At 37.2% G+C, this 18,400-nt stretch overlaps 1 protein-coding gene across 7 annotated transcripts in view; it reads right to left on the minus strand.

The window, feature by feature from the left end:
• The window catches only part of LOC141899431 (spermine oxidase-like), a 59,088-nt gene extending 43,172 nt beyond the window's left edge, over positions 1–15,916 (minus strand). For 2 of the 7 annotated variants that reach the window (XM_074785735.1, XM_074785728.1), the window contains exons 1-4: positions 15,813–15,909; positions 7,481–7,628; positions 3,590–3,822; positions 1,236–2,120 (exon numbers count right to left, since the gene is read on the minus strand). In XM_074785735.1, the coding sequence (XP_074641836.1) occupies positions 1,236–2,120; positions 3,590–3,779 (1,075 nt within the window). In that variant the 5' untranslated portion in view covers positions 3,780–3,822; positions 7,481–7,628; positions 15,813–15,909. Of the gene's footprint in view, positions 1–1,235; positions 2,121–3,589; positions 3,823–5,144; positions 5,252–7,480; positions 7,629–15,812 lie in introns of those variants that run through there. The other 5 variants (XM_074785730.1, XM_074785729.1, XM_074785732.1 and 2 more) reach the window with 5 other exon arrangements.
• Positions 15,917–18,400: the final 2,484 nt, after the last annotated feature.

An 18,400-nucleotide genomic window follows, 5' to 3' on the forward strand; every position in this document is an offset into this window, starting at 1 on the left:
AGATAGGATAGGAGCTAGGCCTAATCATATCAGAAGTTTGTCTTAGAATATTTATAGACCTAGTTGAAACGTGTTTTTCTAAAAAATCGATAATTCCTGCTTCAATGAGTCATTCTGTGGGTTAAATTTGTCCAAATACACGGCCCAGCTCATAGACTAGTCAATCCCAGGCTAATAATTTACACAATTCAATCGTGTTTTCATAAGTAGCACAGACAGCGACTGGAGCTGGCAGGAACAAATACCTCAGATAAATATTTTCCCTTGGTCTTATTGATTTGAGTGCGGAATAGAATTTTTTCTGAAATTTGCTCAATAAAACAAAATTGAAAAGATTTGCTGTTTTACCTTGTTCAATAAAGAAACATTGATTTCTTGCAGAATAAAATTTGATTGAATTCGCAGTTTGAGCACATGGCTAATTAGCATATCAAGGTCATCCATCCGATTTGAGAAAAAGCTATTTTTCCCGGAGCACAATTGTCAATGTTATTTTCTGTCGTGCAAATAAAGATATTCCTCCCAAAAACCAAATCAACTAAAGATTTTCACACAAATCGATATTGAAATACAATTTCAGATCTTAGAATAAAACCCGGAAGTAAAACGGTAGACGATACCGCGGGTTCACGTGAACACATGCTGATCTCTGCGGCTAAGATAATCATAGAGGAGTCTTTGCTTTCTGATTGGCTTTTTAAAACAGATATTTTTGCGATCAGAATTTCGCAAAAAAGCTCATATAAACTTTTACGAGGCCCTCTTTCAAAATTCAACTTCATAGGGGTTGGAGAATTGATAATGCTCTAATGAATGATTTGTATGAATATATGCTCAGTTGCACAGTCAATGAGCCTTAGCTCTGCAAACCATGTCATATAAATTCGCTCCATTTGTTCAGCTTACGGCTGGCCTAAAAATGTGTAAAAAGTGCTGAATTTGGCGAACAACAATGGCAGCCAGTCGGCCATCTTGAATCTGAGAGGGCCAGTTTTTGGGCTGAAGAAGTGTCTGGGGTAGATACATGTATAAACCTGATATCAAGACATTACCTTGAAGTGTCTTCAAAACTTCCCAAAATAACTGGATTCCGTCTACGGACGGACAACGGATGAAAAGTTAATGCAATAGCCCCCTGGGACTAAAGTCCCACGAGGGCTGAAAAAAGAGTTTTATAATTTGACAATTCCTGAAGATGATATTTTATTAAGCACACTCATATGAATAACACTCACCAACTAGAACATTGTCGTGGACAACTTCAAATGAATAGATTTTTCTATACCATGTGTGCTTCATATCGCCATCGGGAACTTGTGAGCGATCCCAAAGCAGCTGAATCATTCGCAAATCAGAGTCTATAATAGGTGATTTGAATTCTAATATAATTTTGTCCACAACGCCAAATTCCAATCTTTGAATGGCTAAGATTTTATTGGGTGGAAGTGAAGGAGCAAATAATCTCTGTGAGTTATCTTTGAGGCAACCTAGGGATATAGATACTATCACATGGTCTGCATAAAACTTTTCACCATTCATACATTCTGCACATACTTGTTCTTTTTCCCAGAAAATTGTTCGAACCGGATGATTAAGTAAAACGTTTTCAGATGGAATAGATTCTTTGAGAACATCTATAACTCTCTCAAATCCTGGAGGAATTGTATAATGAATACCTGGCAGCTCCTCATAACTTCCAATTTCAGCTAATGACAAATCTTGAAGATCATGACATCCACTTATACATGTTTCCAAGGATTTTCTCTGTTCATAAAGTAATTCTCTATGCTTTTTCTCAGTACCTTTATATCGTTTAAATAGTGGTAGCATATGAGAGTCAAGGAATTCACCTACAGATTCATTTTCATGAGGCGCCGGCTCACCATTGTTAAAGAAGTCCTCACACTTTTGCATAAGTTTACCATATTCCCAATCTATTTCCTTAACTATAGTTTGATTGATAATTTCTCCATCTTCAGTTAATGGCAATATTCGATTTCGGAGATTACATCGCTGACGTAGTTGTAAGAGATCATGTTCATCTGCTATACGATATATAGGATTATTCTCAACGCCATGAATCCAGTTCGCACCCAATTCCACTTTTTCAATTGCCAAATCTAAAAAAGAAGAAATTTCATTTCTTAAATTATTTGTGAAAGAATATCAAGGTTGCCAGGACAAGGTCAAAATCATTTCATCCCTCAAGATCTAAAAGCATATGGCAGATTTCATTTTAATGTGTGCCACCCTGTGAGATAAAAATCTTCAATCTCTTTAATGCATTAAATTTATTGGTGTATGCTAAAGATCTATTAATCCTCTTTTGATTAAAACATGTTTCATGATAAGTTATGGCTGTTTTCACACAGAATTATTTATTTCAGTTAGACAGTAGTAGAGTCCAATTATCTGGCGTATGATCTTTGACAGGGCTTCTGTCCGAAAATGAACCTCACACAATAAGATTTTTCACTGCATATGGAAAGAATTATCATATACTACGTGAAAATAATAATCATTTTTGACACTCCATTGCCTGAAAACAGCAGCAGATGACTAAAGTAACGAACCTCAGGTGACGGATTATCAACCAAAATAAGTTGAAACTAGAAAGAAACTTTTTAATAGAACGACGACGGAGAATAGAAATAAAAACTCAAACTCAGGGTGAAGATGAGTTAGGTTGGTTGGTATGGCTTACATACTGTCGTGTTTTTCAAACATGTTTGCAAACAGGGGCGGATTTAGACCGTGTCGACCGTGTGGCCCAACACGGTCGGAATTTTAAAGTGCCTTTTTATTTTTTCTCTGTATCAAAATATGCCGTTGTAACCACCTGAGATAAACAATAGATATTTTTCCTAAATATATAGGCTAACCCATATGTTTCTTCGCTAAATGCCTCTCAGAGATGCTCAGAAAGCTCTAAAATGATAGTAAAATTTTTTTTTAAAGTTGTCCTTCATGGCAGCCATATCGGTGGAATTATCAAGTGCGAAAGTAAATTTCTGATAGACTTTATCTGTGGAACTACCCCATTATAGCCCCAATTTTCAAGTCACACGTTATTTCAAGTGTGTAGAACGCTTACAATAAATTTAAGATGTCCACCATGGCTGCCATATATTGGAAGAGCGAAAAGACTAATTTTTGATGTTTCATCCATGAGTCAACCTAATTACACAAACTAAGTTTTTAAAGAAATCGCACATCATTTGATGTGTGTAGAGCGCTAACAAGAAATTCAAGATTACCACTGTGGCAGAAATATTTGAATAGCAAGAAAGCTTATTTTCAAAATGAATGGATAGAAAATAGATGGATAGTAGAGAGTTAGATCTACTGGTTCAGTGAGATTTATATTTCTGTTATAATTGAACATTACATTTACATGCTGTTACCAATTGGGTCTGATAGAAGCAAGATTTTTTTACATTTGCTGTCTGAAAAGGGGAAAAGTAATAACAATCAACATACAATAAGAGTTTCCTGACCGTCCAGAGAAAATCTGTATAATTATTCTGATTTTCCCAGAAAACCCTAATCATTAATTTTTGGAAACAGAAAAAAAATTGATTGCACTCACCCTCAAGACCAACTGGACGTTCCAATTCTTGCCCTTGAACATCAATAGTCCATATTCTGCCTCCAGTTCTGCTAGTTGCTTCCAAAATTTTCACGTCAGTGCAACCTTGCCTTATTAATAAGTCTGCAGCTGCCAGCCCAGCGATACCTCCCCCAATGATAATTACTTTTGGAGAAAAGTCAGTTGCCATGACAGGAATGCTACTGAACTGTCGCTTACAGTTCTTATGATCTCTAAAATGGATAAAAAGAAATAAGATTAAATGAACTAGGGTCCAGGGACACCATGCCCACTTGGGAAGCGGTTCCAAATGCTCAACAATCTAACAATTTCAATATTCAACGCCCCCTGGTGACCATATACAAAAACCAATGACCTTGAAACTCACTACAATCATAGAACATGTCATGAACTACAACTTTGCAATCGATCATGGTAACAAAATATGCCTAGGTACCAATATAATAAGGAAATACTAAGTTAGTCTACTATTCAACGCCCCCTGGTGACCATATACAAAAACCAATGACCTTGAAACTCACCACAATCATAGAACATGTCATGAACTACAACTTTGCAATCGATCATGGTAACAAAATATGCCTAGGTACCAATATAATAAGGAAATACTAAGTTAGTCTACTATTCAACGCCCCCTGGTGACCATATAGGAAAAACAAATGTCCTTAAAACTCGCAACAATCATATGATGTCATGAGCTACAACTTTCCAATTCATTGTGGTTACAAAATATGCATAGGTACGAATATAATAAAGAAATGCGAAGATATTGTATTATTCAACGCCCCCTGGTGGCCATATACGAAATCCAATTACCTTGAAACTCACCACAGTCATAGAACACATTATGAGCTACAACTTTCTAATTGATTGTGGTAGCAAAATACGTTTAGGTATCAGTATAATGTGGAAAAACTTTTTCCCACTTATGAATGAGTACTGGTGACACCAAGATGGCTGCCAATTGCGTCATAATTGGCTGATGAAAAATACCTGTCTCAGGTATAAAACATCCCTTTCCAAAGAATACCCATCACAAATTGCAATGAGAAATGGCATACCAGTAGGAAGCTACAGGACTCAGAGTTCGGGCCAAAATTAACATTTTTGGGCACTAAAAAGGTCATAGGACGGCCATCTTGAATCCGATCGACCCAACTTTTGTTATGCTGATGGGCCCTAGGGGGATTCACATACATCCGAAAGATTAAGGTAATTGATTAAAGCGTCTTCAAAATTTCCCTCAAAAAGTTAAAAAATGTATAAAAAGTGCTGATTTTGGTGAACAACAATGGCTGCCAGTCGGCCATCTTGATTCTGACAGGGCCAGTTTTTGGGTTGAAGATGTGTCTAGGGTAGATACATGTGTAACCCAAATATCAAGACGTAACCTTGAAGCGTCTTCAAAACTTCCCAAAATAACTGGATTCCGTCTACGCACGGACGACGGACGAAAAGTGAACGCAATAGATCGCTAGGACTAAAGTCCCAAGTGGGGCTCAAAATCGTGGTACATCTTTGAGGACAAATCGACCTGTATATAATCAGGGATGAGAACGCCGCAGTAAAATCTGCGGGTTTTTTTTCTTGAGTTGCACACGCGAACCAGCTGACGGCAAAATTAAATTAGAAATTAAATGCGTTTTCCGAGCACTTAGAGCGATCTTGAACCCATGAATGACTATTCTATTTTGGAAGGTAATGGCTAGTTCCAATGTGGTACATCCTCATTCGATGACATTCAGCATCTCATGCATTACGGGTCAAGCCCTGAATTATTGCAGTAAAAATGCGCCCATGAATGCTCACTAAAAATCATCACCCAGTAGTGTATAATCTCTGAAGGCGTTCGCCACACACGCACAGCAACAGTAAGTAGGCCTATGTACATTACTACTGTTGCCGCACGCGCGTGTCTGCAACCGATCGATAAAATACATACATACTCATCGTAGTACATATGTAGATACAAAATCACTGCGTTGCAGTGAATATGCATTGAAATGCGATACTTTTACGTAACGATAAGTAAAACAGGCTCTGAACGCTTTTACGGTTTACCTGATTACCGATCGCGCCAGACCAATTGAATGAGATGATCACCACCACCCCCATACTTTTACATCATTTTTGGACAATTTGGAAAATTGATATTTTTCAATACCGAAATCCGCGGATCCGCGGGGAATTCTCATCCCTGATATAATAGAAATTGCCTGAAGTCAGTTGCTTTTTGTTTCGCAGAATAAACATTAACGCGCGCCTGCTGAAAGTCACGCGGAACCTCATTAACATATTGAACTTTCTAGTTGTGTGCACGGCTGCGAGATGGCGTATCTGACAGGCAAAGGCAGTCTTCTAGGTTATATGGACATATAAATACGGACGATCTGGCAGGTTTTGACAAAGTGAGGACTTAGTGTATAATCACATTTCAGATAATTTACATTACATTAGAGGACTTGAAAACTGAGGACCCAGTCCATGTCCTCTGTATTACTACAGGTCCTCTATTTGTTGGTGTCCATAACAATCAAGTGCTCAGTACGTAATGAAGACAGACAGACGGACGGACGAAAAGTGAACGCAATAGCCCGCTGGGACTAAAGTCCCAAGTGGGCTAAAAAGGACTTAAATAGGAATACAATGGGCTCTTTAAAGTTTGCAAGTAGATATTGGTACCCATTAATACTGTGAAATCAGCCTAATATATAAGTGCTGTATATTAAGTTTCACTCAAACTGGTATTGTATGACAGACAGGCCTTTCATCATGGGACATACGAAATTCTCAATCTAACCCTGACTGTTTTTTATTTGAAAAGTTAATTAAAACAGATAGGGCCTATATATTCCCCGAAATTGAAATGTATATTGTTGTATTCGTATTCGTTTTGCTATATATTTCCATGTTAAAACGAATTCATCAATTACCATCACTGATAATGTGAAGGTGCCAGCCACAGTAGTCAGTAACCTGTCTGTGGTTTAGCCGATTTCGATAATCCAGGCATGATATGAAAGCTTATAGCTTCCTGCTTCTAACGAAACTAATCCCGTTAACTTCCAATGAATAGTTCGTGAATTATATGTCTTTGAACGTGAAATTAGGGCCGAAATCGCCTGGACTGAAAATGCTATGACGCCGGTTTCGAAATTTAAAACGATTTTGATGATCGAGGGCTTCAAATGCGCAAAACATTCTATATTTTCTAAATATTGCGGTTGTTTCGTTACGATCTTCCAACTTCGAAAACGCGAATTTTCCGATTTTACGTCAATTCATGCACTCGACACGTGATCTCAATATGGCGTACTTGAACTAGCAATAGGTCCGCAATGAATTTTATTTCGTAACAATTAAATCAAATTATGTTTTATCTTATTTAAGTTAGAATAAACAAAATCAGGTTATAATAGATTCTGAATTTCATGTAAATATACACAGAAAATAAATTGGAAATAATCGGTTCGGCATTGCGCTAAGCATTGTGAGAGATGACAGGCGCCATTTTGAGATTGCGCATGGAGTTCGTGAATTGTTTGAAAAGCTGGAAGATCGTATGGATTAACAAAACAACCGCAATACTCAGAAAATATCAAATGTTTACCGCATTTGAAGCCCTCGATAAATCGACGAAAACTGGCGTCATAGCATTTTTCGGTCCAGGCAATTTCGGTCCAAATTTCGCGCTCAAAGACATATAATTCACATATAGCTTTCATATCATGCCTGGATTATCAAAATCGGATGAGAAATAACGAAAATAGTAAGTGACTGAAGTTGAGTAGTTTGTGAGCGTCGTTAGCCCACTTGTTATTCTATATATACCATAGATATTGGATTAACAGATTATCGTTTTTACATTACCTACTCTCTGATACGAGCCCCTGTGAGGCTACCCTGTGACAGGCTGTGGACGTGGTCTCACTCACCACATTGCTTCCTTTCCTTTCCTCGATTTCAGACTTTTTTTAACTGACTTCGTGGCGAGACAGCCGTCACTTAGATTTTATTTCTTCATCAATTGCATAGGCCGGTAAAAGTGCAGATCCGAACCTCTCATGATTGACGCACTCTATCTATTGTTAAGCTATCTTTCTAGACAGAAAATCCTCCAAGGATTCCGATGGTCCACTTTATTTTATGATTTGACCATTGAAAAGTTGTTTTATAGGCAATTTTTCCGCCAAAAACCCTTCCTTTTTTCATCGGACCCCACTTTAAATCCGGTAATTCTAAAATCAAAACTCCTCCGCAATACTTGCTCAAACGATGTTTTGCGAGCAACAAAGACTGAAGAAAGTAAACCACTAAAATATGAAATAAAATTTTAATCATCACTAATAGAATATGTACATAATTACAATCAATAAGTAAATTAACAGTTATGATGATGACTATTTAATCTGAATAACCGCCCGGTGGTGTCGCTGCACAAAATCATCAACAATAACATGGCAGCAGACATGAACTTATTGGAAATTCTACAAGAACGCGCCTGATTTCGCTATTGTGGAACTGTGGAGAATCAACGAATTAACGCAATTGCATTTTCGAATGCATTTTCCCTCGTCCAACGTCTCCGAATTATAAATTCTGTAAAGTACAAACTTAGAAGGGTCGACGAAGTACCCACATTCTTTTCAGTTTCCTCTTCGCATTTACCCACAGATTTTCTGCGTGATTAGTTGTTATTCCTGTATTGGGGTCCACGAAATGCAGATTATGGTTGACACAGCCATATTGGGTAGTTGTTGATATGCGTGCCAGCCAGTCTGTGTAAATTGTTGACCCATTGGCGACATCGGCCTCGATGATGGGGAGGAGGGTAGCCGCATACCTCCTTCACCCCGGACATTCAACAAGAAACAATCTCCGGTTTCGTTACACACGCCACCAATCACCCATCTCTGAGGAACCTGTCGCACTTGGTGATTGGCGGCATGTCGCGCTCTGGCGATGTCTCGTCCAGATCAACATGGAGAACTGGTCCACCAATTACTGGAGGAATCCGCTCCAAAGCAGTTACGCATAGGTCTCTCAAAAAATTGTTCCAGTTGATGACCGTATGTTTAGAGATCCCGATCATTGATTCTCATTGATTCTGTTGTTGCATTGCTCACATGACAATAAGTTTCTCAAGGGGCAGATGTGTCCCCTGAAAGAAGCTGCCATCTTAAAAACTCTTGGTTGAATGGTTCCGGTAGGCTGGGCAACGCCAGACATAACCACAGCTGCCTAGTCTCGATTTTGCACCCGAGTCACCGTTCGAGCACCGCACTGATGACATCTCATTTCGCTTGCCAGCAGACCGTGGTTGTGGCACCACTGGAAACACCAGTGATACCATGTACAGGGTTCATTGTGTCACTGCTGACAAAAATTCACTGCTATTCACTGCCAATGAAAAGTCAAATTCACTGCCATTTGGCTACCTAGTAAAGACATGTTATCAAAAGACTACGGATAGAGCCAAAACAATCAAACACCCGCTGAAGAACCAAAAAGCACCAACTATATTCGCATAATACTTCATTTATTAAACATGAACTGCTTTTGATTGTCTTCTCATTATAAGGCTTAAAAAGCCAATTAAAATCTAAATGACAAAGCCATAAAAAGCAATAACAACCACTTTTCAGCAGTAAAATAATACATGTTCAATATACAAGAGAAATCCAACAATAAATGAGCCAAAGATGAAAAGTTCTTGAATAGACGAGTATATGTCGAGGCATCAAGCGTACTAATGATGGCTAAAGTCTTAATGTTGCTCAATATGTACTAGTCTAATCAAGAACTTTTCATCTTATGCTCATAAAAACAACCAAAAAAAAACAATTGGATGTACATTTGCGATACTGGGACAACAACATGGTAGTGACAAGGTACTATGATTCAACTTAGAAAAAAATTAGAAATTAGAAATTAAATTAATAGCTAATTTAAACAAATCACGCACGTCCTCACAAGATTTGAAAGAAAAATTTCTTGTTACAGTCTTCAGAGTCCAAAGAATTTCAGCTTTTCTGACCGAGTCTTTTGAAACAAAATCATCAATAATGGTGCTGCTACTCCCGGTACTGGTTGTAGGCCTGTTATCGACAACAGACTGTACTCTAAAAAATAAAATAGAAAAATTATAACCAGTGATAAATAAATGGTCCTAAATAAATCAATTTTTGTTCATTGACATTGTATTATAATTATCAATCAGCCTACCCGTACGTGACTGACAGTGATCTCCACAGGTTAGCCATGTAGTGAGTAGGTTACCACATGCACAATACTTATTATAAAATTCTGACTTATTGCCGGATTGGGATTCGAAACCAAATAAAAAAATATATGGCAGTAGTCCATAGAAAACAGCAGGGTCAATGAAAGTTGATTTATATATAGCCTCACCTAACCCTAACCCTATTCTTTCACGCATGATGTGCGTATGTAGTCACATATGGGTAGCCACTTTAGTATAATTGAACGCAAATGAAAACATTAATCATTATTTAGAAGAAACGGTCATTTCAAAAGCACACACTTACTTCCCACAGCGATTGTTGTTGAGATCGTTTTTGCCAAACATATCATCTAATTTAACTGTTTGAGAGACTATCGAACCAACAGATAGGTGTAGGGTACTTTTCATGTGAGACTTCAAAGCTCCCAAACCACCGGCTGCAAGTTCGTTTGATTTCATGCAAATTCTACATCTAAACTTATGAATACAATTCGGAACACGTTCAATCCAGCTACGGTTCTCCGGATGATGAAGCCACGAATCTTGAAATGTACATTTTCCCATGTTTCCACAGTGTAAAGGGTCAGAGATTTTTAAAAAATCCGAACGCAAACAACCGCCATTTGCAATTTTGTGAAACAGGTGCCTGGATCTGGTAGCCATGGCAACCATAAAAATGAAAACTCGTGAATAAAATTGAATTGAATTGGTTGGCACGTCGATGGTCACAACACCAATGAATAAAATGAAATTAAATTGCCTTCGGCATGACATTGTCGGTATATTTTTTTTTGTTCGAAACTCAACGAAATTTCTCGTGACATTTTAAAATTGCCAATCTCAGACAAAATTGAACACATTTCCGAATTCACTGCCCCCTTTCCCATTTCCACTGCCTTTCTAAAAAATTCACTGCTATTAACAGCCGTGAATAGATTGTTTTCAATTCGCTGCTATTCACTGCTTTCACTACCCGCGACGAACCCTGCATGTATGAATCAGCTTCGGATCAGGTGTATCGGTGGTCACATGACTTTGACAGCTGTCAAAGTCATCTGAAAAGGGGCGTGTTTCAATTTCAAGTGACCTGGTTACCTTCCAAATATTGTTCAATAAAATTGTATTGAATTGATTGATATAGTCGTTTCAGCAAAGATAGCGGAGGAGCTTTCATTTAAGAATAACCTAATTCAAAATTATGTCCGATTAAAAAACCGAAGGATTTTGGCCGAAAAATTGCTTATAAAACAACTTTCCGATGGTCAAATCATAAAATAAAGTGGACCGATGGATTCCTTGGAGGATTTTCTGTCTACCGTCTGTCACACCTGCTCTCCGTGCGACATTTTGGTCTTTAATTTCGTTAATAATCAGTTTGTCTGTAAATATCATGCATCAATTTGTTCAGAAAGGAATTAGCATTCAGAAATAAATCATGAACTGGCATAGATTTGTTCGTGTTTTCATCTATCGGCGATAGTTTACCTAGCATACGCTCGCGTAATGCTGGAAAACAGTTTTTATGGCCCGTCACGTAGCGCCACCTACTGTATTTTGATATGCTTATGAGCGGGTGATGACGTCACTGTAACGTTTCGGACAACCGCGGAGGGGATTTTTCAGCATTACGCGAGCGTATGCCGAGTAAACTTCATCCTCCCTCAGGCAGGGATTCGAACCTGATGGCATCGCTACACTCAGCCACGGCACGACCCCCTGCCACACTAGACCGTGTGCGCAGGTAGGCCTACATGCGCAGCTTTGCCGCACGAAAACTTGCGGCACCAATCAGATTGCTCGTTGTATAATCGCTGAGGTAAATTTCAAAGAAGAACTATAAATGGGATAACCCGGGCTAAAATAAAACGGAACATCTGATTGGCTGATAATGACATCATCTTAGCTGCGCGTGTAGCTGCGCACTCGGTCTAGTGTGGCAGGGTTTCGTACCGTGGCATTCTCCATGCCATCAGGTTCAAATCCCTGCCAGGGAGGATGAGTAGACTATCGCTCATTAATGAAAACAAAAACAACTTTAGTAGGTATGTTCATGTCCGCGCGGGGCGCCACTATCGTTTGTGACGACCATTATTGATTAGGAAAAGTGTGATGCGCGTTTTTACTACGCGTTTTGACATCGCATAGTAAAATCATTCATTAAACCTGTCTATCAATGCAAATGAGCCAAAAACTTTTGGAATCAACCAATAATATCATCTCTTTCACTTGGGGGTTGGTTTAGTGTATAAATCCACATTTTAGTCGAAGAAAACAGAAATAAAAAAATACCCTTTTTCAAGAGCAAAATTCGTCAGCTTAGGACCCGGAATAAGCGAAGAATCATCAGGAATCAGAAGGTTTAGGATCTTAGAATTCAAATAGGCGTTTTAGGCTTAAACTATTTCGTGAAACTAGGCCAAAGTCGTTGCTGGAATCTATTTTCTGAAGACCGCATGATTTTATTTCGTGTCGGGGCTGAGCGATCACTGCCGGAAAAGTCGATGACTCAGTTTTGCATTAAAGCGAGCAATACAAAATGGCGGCCGGCACTTGTTATTGAATGACTACGCGCTGCGCTGCTCGTGATGAGATCAATATTTAACAATTATTCATCGGTCTAGCGGTGAATTATTGTATTTATTTTCCGATTCATAACTATTCATCACTATATTTCTGAATATTAGGACAGATTTAGCGAAATGATCGGTAAAAAAATCTTGTGATGGGCAAAAATAGAGGCGCGTGATGGGACAGTGAGGCTCCCGAGGGGATTTTCCAAATGCAGCAAAATTGAAATATATAGGCCTATAAAATATTGTTGAAATTTAGCTCAAAACAAAACAAATGGATTATTATTTAGTTATTATTAGTAGTATTATTACTATTGCTTGGTTTATGTTTCTTAACTGATTGATTTTATTATGAATATCATGAATATATTTCAAATTTCCGCATTCTGAGAAAATAGAGCCAAGCCTGATTTTCTGCTATTCTTTACTTAAATTCATTTAGCAAATAATATATATAATTGGTACATTTAAATCAATTTGCAATAGGAGCCTATAGACATGACTGACAGGCCTTGACAATCATGTCTGATTCATTTAAAAAATTATCTAGTGAAAAAAATAATTTCACCTGAAATCATATCAATATTTCTCAATATTTCACAATTTTTCTTACCATGGAAACCAAATAATAATCGATATGATAATAGATATTCCTAGATAAACTTAGGGCAAACATATACTATTGATAACTAATTATTCTATCCCCTTTATACATCATAACTTTTGATCTAACATCGATATTTTCATTCTTTTACCATTTTTCGGCTGGTTTCCATGGAAACCATAGGCATTTGGGATCGGATAAAAATTTTGGGTCTTTCAACTGTCACCTGAAAGTGCTATGAGTCTATTGCTATTGAAATTTCTAGTCTATCTCTTTTAGTTTAAGAGATATTGAAGTTTGTTTACATGAAATATTGCCTTCTTAGATCACAGTTTTTGCGTATTGAAACATGAAGACACTTTTCGCTCAAATTTTCAAACTTCAATTTGCGATATCTAGAAAAACCACTGAAGATATTTCAAAAATTTCAAAAGCATTTGTTATTTGAGCCCTCCCCATTCCAAAAAGCTTTTTTTCAGTAAGATTGGAGCTATTTGAATTTTTTATGGATATAGCTAACTTTAGTAAAAATTGTTGTTTATTTCCGAATGCAAATTCCTCACTGAACAAATTGATGCGTAATAAAGGTAGATAAACCGATTATTAACGAAATTACGGACCAAAACGTCGCACGGAGAGCAGGTGTGAAGGTAATAATATTTAATAGTGTGACGGGACAGTAGTCTGAATACCACCAGTCGTTGTTACAGTTCCGTACAACGTCTGACGCTAAAGTATCATATAGAGGTTAACTCCTGTTTAATTGCAATGCAACAACTGATTTTAGTGTCAAATCAAACCTTTGTACTAAAATAAATAAATTAGTTACCTTGTTGACTTTGAAAATGTGTTTTATAATAAAAATTTTTATGATTTAAATCGCGAACCGGAGAATTTATTGATTTGATTTGAATTGAATTGATTGCCACTATCGGGATTTCCAATACGGACTGAATTAATAAAATGTGAAAATTCAATATGTCTCTCTAAAATTACTCTAAATATTATTTTTTGTTGATAAAATGCATAAATTTCGGTCAATTTTAACCTTAATAATTTGAAACAAGAATAATATCTGCATTGGCACCAAGTTTAAGTTCGAATCCATAATTTACACTCCCATCATGCATCACGAAAAGCCGCCATATTTGTTATGTTGCTTCACTTCAACTGTTTTTTGAGGCGACTAGTCAAAAGTTTTGAGCTACTACGATCGTCAAAAGCTACTTAGGATTACAAATTTATGCACATACAATAGTTAACTTCCATCTGATTACAGAACAGTCAGTTTGAGGTAAGTTGATGGTGTTTTAAGGGGTGAAATAGACGCTCAAAGCCTCGTCCCTCAAAATGAGGGACGAAAATTAACCTTATATGAGCACTTTCGCCCTAGACGTTGTTTCAGGAACAACGGCTAGGTACTAGACTAGACAGTCAGGAACACTTTCCAAAAACGGCTTATTCTGCCAATTTCGGCGTTTTCCGCCAATAACGGCGGAATCAGCCATTTATGGATTACTCAGTTTTAAACTGCTTCTAAAAGAATTAAAATTAAATAAAGAAAGAATTAAATATATATGTACGGGTTTCCGATGGCAAATGTATTTGAATTCTGTTCTTTCTGTATACCTGTATTCTATGTAATAAATGTATACATACATGTATCCCAACTTGTTTCGAAAATGTTTGTTTTATTTTGAAATGAATCTAGATACAGCTGTATTGATTTTGAGTGTTGTAACGTCATCGGCCACCAATTCATTCAATCACTACCCATCACAAGTCCAATTAGCTGGGAGGCATCGAAGATGTTAATTACCTTCAATTAACCAACATCATATGCAGTCCAATATATCCCTCAACCATTCTATGCTTTATTAGGCAAGATAAGACCATGGGCAAAACTTAAAACTAGATTTTTGATACACTAGTTTATACATCCATGATTGATTTGTCTTATGAGAATGATAATTATAATAATAATTTTATTTTTATTTTTAACATATAATATTTACACATCCGTTCACCTCAGCAAATTAATTATTTTATTCCGAAAAAAAGTACCGTGTAGACACTAGGGAAAACGTCTAAGCAGGTGGGGGAATCCTCATATATAACAAGTGGACTGCCAATAATGGCTTAATAGTTTATGATTATAAAACTAGCTACGCCAAAAACGGCGGAATACGCCAGAAATGGCGAATGTTTTTATGTGTACCCATGGCAACGTTTAATTGAAAACTTTATAATAGTTTTTAAAACTAGTTCCCAAATTTATTTTTAACAAAAATCATGATTAATAAACTTGTTTCATGCTGTAGTTAGTTTTGAGAGTTTTCCCGGAGTTTTTGGGCTGCATATGACGTAATCATTTAAAAAAACGTGAATTTGACCACTTTACCTAGCTCAAAAATTTCCATCCTAGCGTCATATGAAAGCTTATCGTCTGCTCGAGATTATGACGTAATCGGCAAATGCGCTAATTTGACCGGAAGTGCGCAAAAAATTTTAAAGCATAACTCGAAACTTAGTGAGCTGAAACTGGCTGATTAAGCCATAAACGACTGTAAAAGTTTCAAAACTGAGTGATCCATAAATGGCTGATTCTGCCGTTATTGGCGGAAAACGCCGAAATTGGCAGAATAAGCCGTTTTTGGAAAGTGTTCCTGACTGCTAGACGGGACAGCAGACAGTAGAAAGATAGCTTAATAGATATAAAGCGTCAATCACGAGAGGTGCGGATCTGCACTTTTATCCACAAGGCCTTATTGACTGTGGACATACCAATTAATCAAGCCGTGACGAGGCGTCCGTCGCTACGATTTCAACTGGGTCTATAGGGTCGACATTGATTGGATACGTACTTCGTGTCAATAGTCCATCTGCCAACAACCAAACCCGGAAGTGTCAACAGAGGAGAGGCAGGCTCCGATAATATCGGAATTAGTAAGAAGCGCGTTGTTTTCTATCGACGGCCCAAGTCCGATATACGTCGAAAATAGTAAGAAATTAATGCGCAAAGACGCCTTTAAGGGGTTGACGGTATATCCAGGACTGAAAAGTCACCTAGTGACCTTCACCTTAATATTCGGTTGCAATGAATTCTTATTTCCAAGGCCGTTTGACTGCACCAGTTTTGGCGGGACATTTTATGCAAAAGGTAGAAAGTTTCTTTTGTCCAATGTCGTATAGCGCCGCCGCGGTCGAAAATCGAAGTAATCTGTCAAGTCGATAATTTTCTAAGTGAGAATTAAGACGCCGCGTTCAGTTCGCAGTACACTGTACGTACAGTTTTTCGATACACTGCTGTTCAACAAATTTGTTTTGAAGTTGAAGTTCACAGCGCGCTATTCAGTTTTCAGGTAGAGGGCTAAAATAACATCATTCGTAAGATCTCAGATTGAATATTTTCACCAGATTCAGAGCTCAGTTCATTGTATAAAATGTGTTATTTCATGTATTAGACAGTTACTTCTATTACTCTGACAGGAGTTTTTATGTCATAATTTTTTTACCTCATGTGTAACTCAATTATAGCAGAGTTGATAGTTTAATTATCAATTATTAATTTATAAATAAATTAGTATTATTAATTTAATTATTGGATTGATTATTATTAAGAGATATGACATTGTAAACATATATATAATGCACAGATATGGATGTTATATATAATGCAAAGATATGGATGTTATAATGATAATGTATTTCTACTCGCATAGAAATGAGACTAAAGTTTTCCTGTTTGGATATTATAAAAGCCTATGAGTCCTTTGCCAAGGCCGATATGAATGGTTTGTGATGATATTATGTTAACTAAATTCATTTGTTGGTTGAACGATTTCAATTAATATCGCAATATTTAGCATTCATGATATAATTAAGATAGAGATATGGCCATTTGTCTATTGTTTATGTTAGCAAAAGATTGCATTTGATATAGAAGGCTTTAAAATGTTTTGATGTATGGTTGAGATTTTCAAAATAAATGTTATGCTTACATGAGATAATTGGAACTAGATGTTTTATTTCATTTTTATCAAGTATCGATGGATGAGAAGTCTTTCGACGATGTGCAGTTAGCCCATTAGAGTTTGCCTTGAAATACCAGTCTAAGCTGAATCTAATTCATACCGCCGTTACAGTACCATAAAATTCACACAAAATCTTTAGCGTCATTGGAATAGGACGTCCCCTGTTTCACATCCGGCAGGTGTGTTGACGGTGGGTAAGTTTAATAAGGTACACCAAATCTATTAAAACGATCGCTATTTTAAAATCAAATCATCCCGAAGAAATTGGGGATTCGAACCTATCGGATATATACTGGTACTCGGCGTCTTTCCACTTAACAAAACATCGTCAATAACATTAGTTCTTATTATTGCTAAGTAGCGGCGCTACCGGTACTGTCGATATTAGAAACTTTCTACCTTTGCCATTTTATGATTAGCCTAAGACATTATTTACTTAATGTACCTCCATACTGAATATATATGACGAAGTATAATTAATACTGCATTATAATGAACTAGACCAATTATTAAGAACATATTTTCTGGTCCTCTGAAGTTTGTTGTAAAAAGGTTCCACTGTACTCACTGTGTTTGAATGACTTGATAATTACAGCAATTTGGTTCGATTGAAATTGGAGGTGGGTGCAGGTGCCCCTACAAGGATGGCGTCAGAATGCATAATTTGTAAGCTTGCAATGAAATAATCAGCTGTAGCCTATGCTTTAATTTGTATTCAATATATACGAAGTAACAATGTAAGAATGGGGACAAGAAAAGCATTGCTGTTTTTCAATTCAAGTGATTGTCTGAAATAAAGGATTTAAATTAAAGAAACTAGTATTGTGTTTTTCTTCCGGATTTTTTTCTCTATCCTCGTATAACGGACCAAACTTCAGCGCAGGAAAGCCAGTAATCTCTCCCATAACTCCAATGATAAACAAGAAGGACATCGCTTTCTCATTTGTTTAAAATAGGAGCCGTGCAACCCGTCAAAAAGTCGTCTGCTCCAGTCCATACGTTTGTTGTCAAAATATATTGTCTGTGGGATCATTCATTTATTACGTACGCATTAAATTTGAATTTTTCAACCCCCCTCCCCCTCTGTAAGCAAAATCGGCCATTTTTTCATATACATTAAGCATTACAGTACGCAATTGCACTGACCCCTCCCCCCTCCCCTAATGCGTACGTAATAAATGAATGACCCAAATTGCGCACACCTATTATACACTGTGTTTCATCAACCAGTTGATGTTGACAGATATCGGAAGAAGAAGAAGAATATCCCCCTAGCACGTGTATTTGTTTACAATGATATCTCGGAAGCGAGAAATACGTGTTGTAACCTGCGCAGAT

This window comes from Tubulanus polymorphus, chromosome 2 (genome assembly GCF_964204645.1).
Source record: "Tubulanus polymorphus chromosome 2, tnTubPoly1.2, whole genome shotgun sequence".
Classification (NCBI taxonomy): domain Eukaryota; kingdom Metazoa; phylum Nemertea; class Palaeonemertea; order Tubulaniformes; family Tubulanidae; genus Tubulanus; species Tubulanus polymorphus.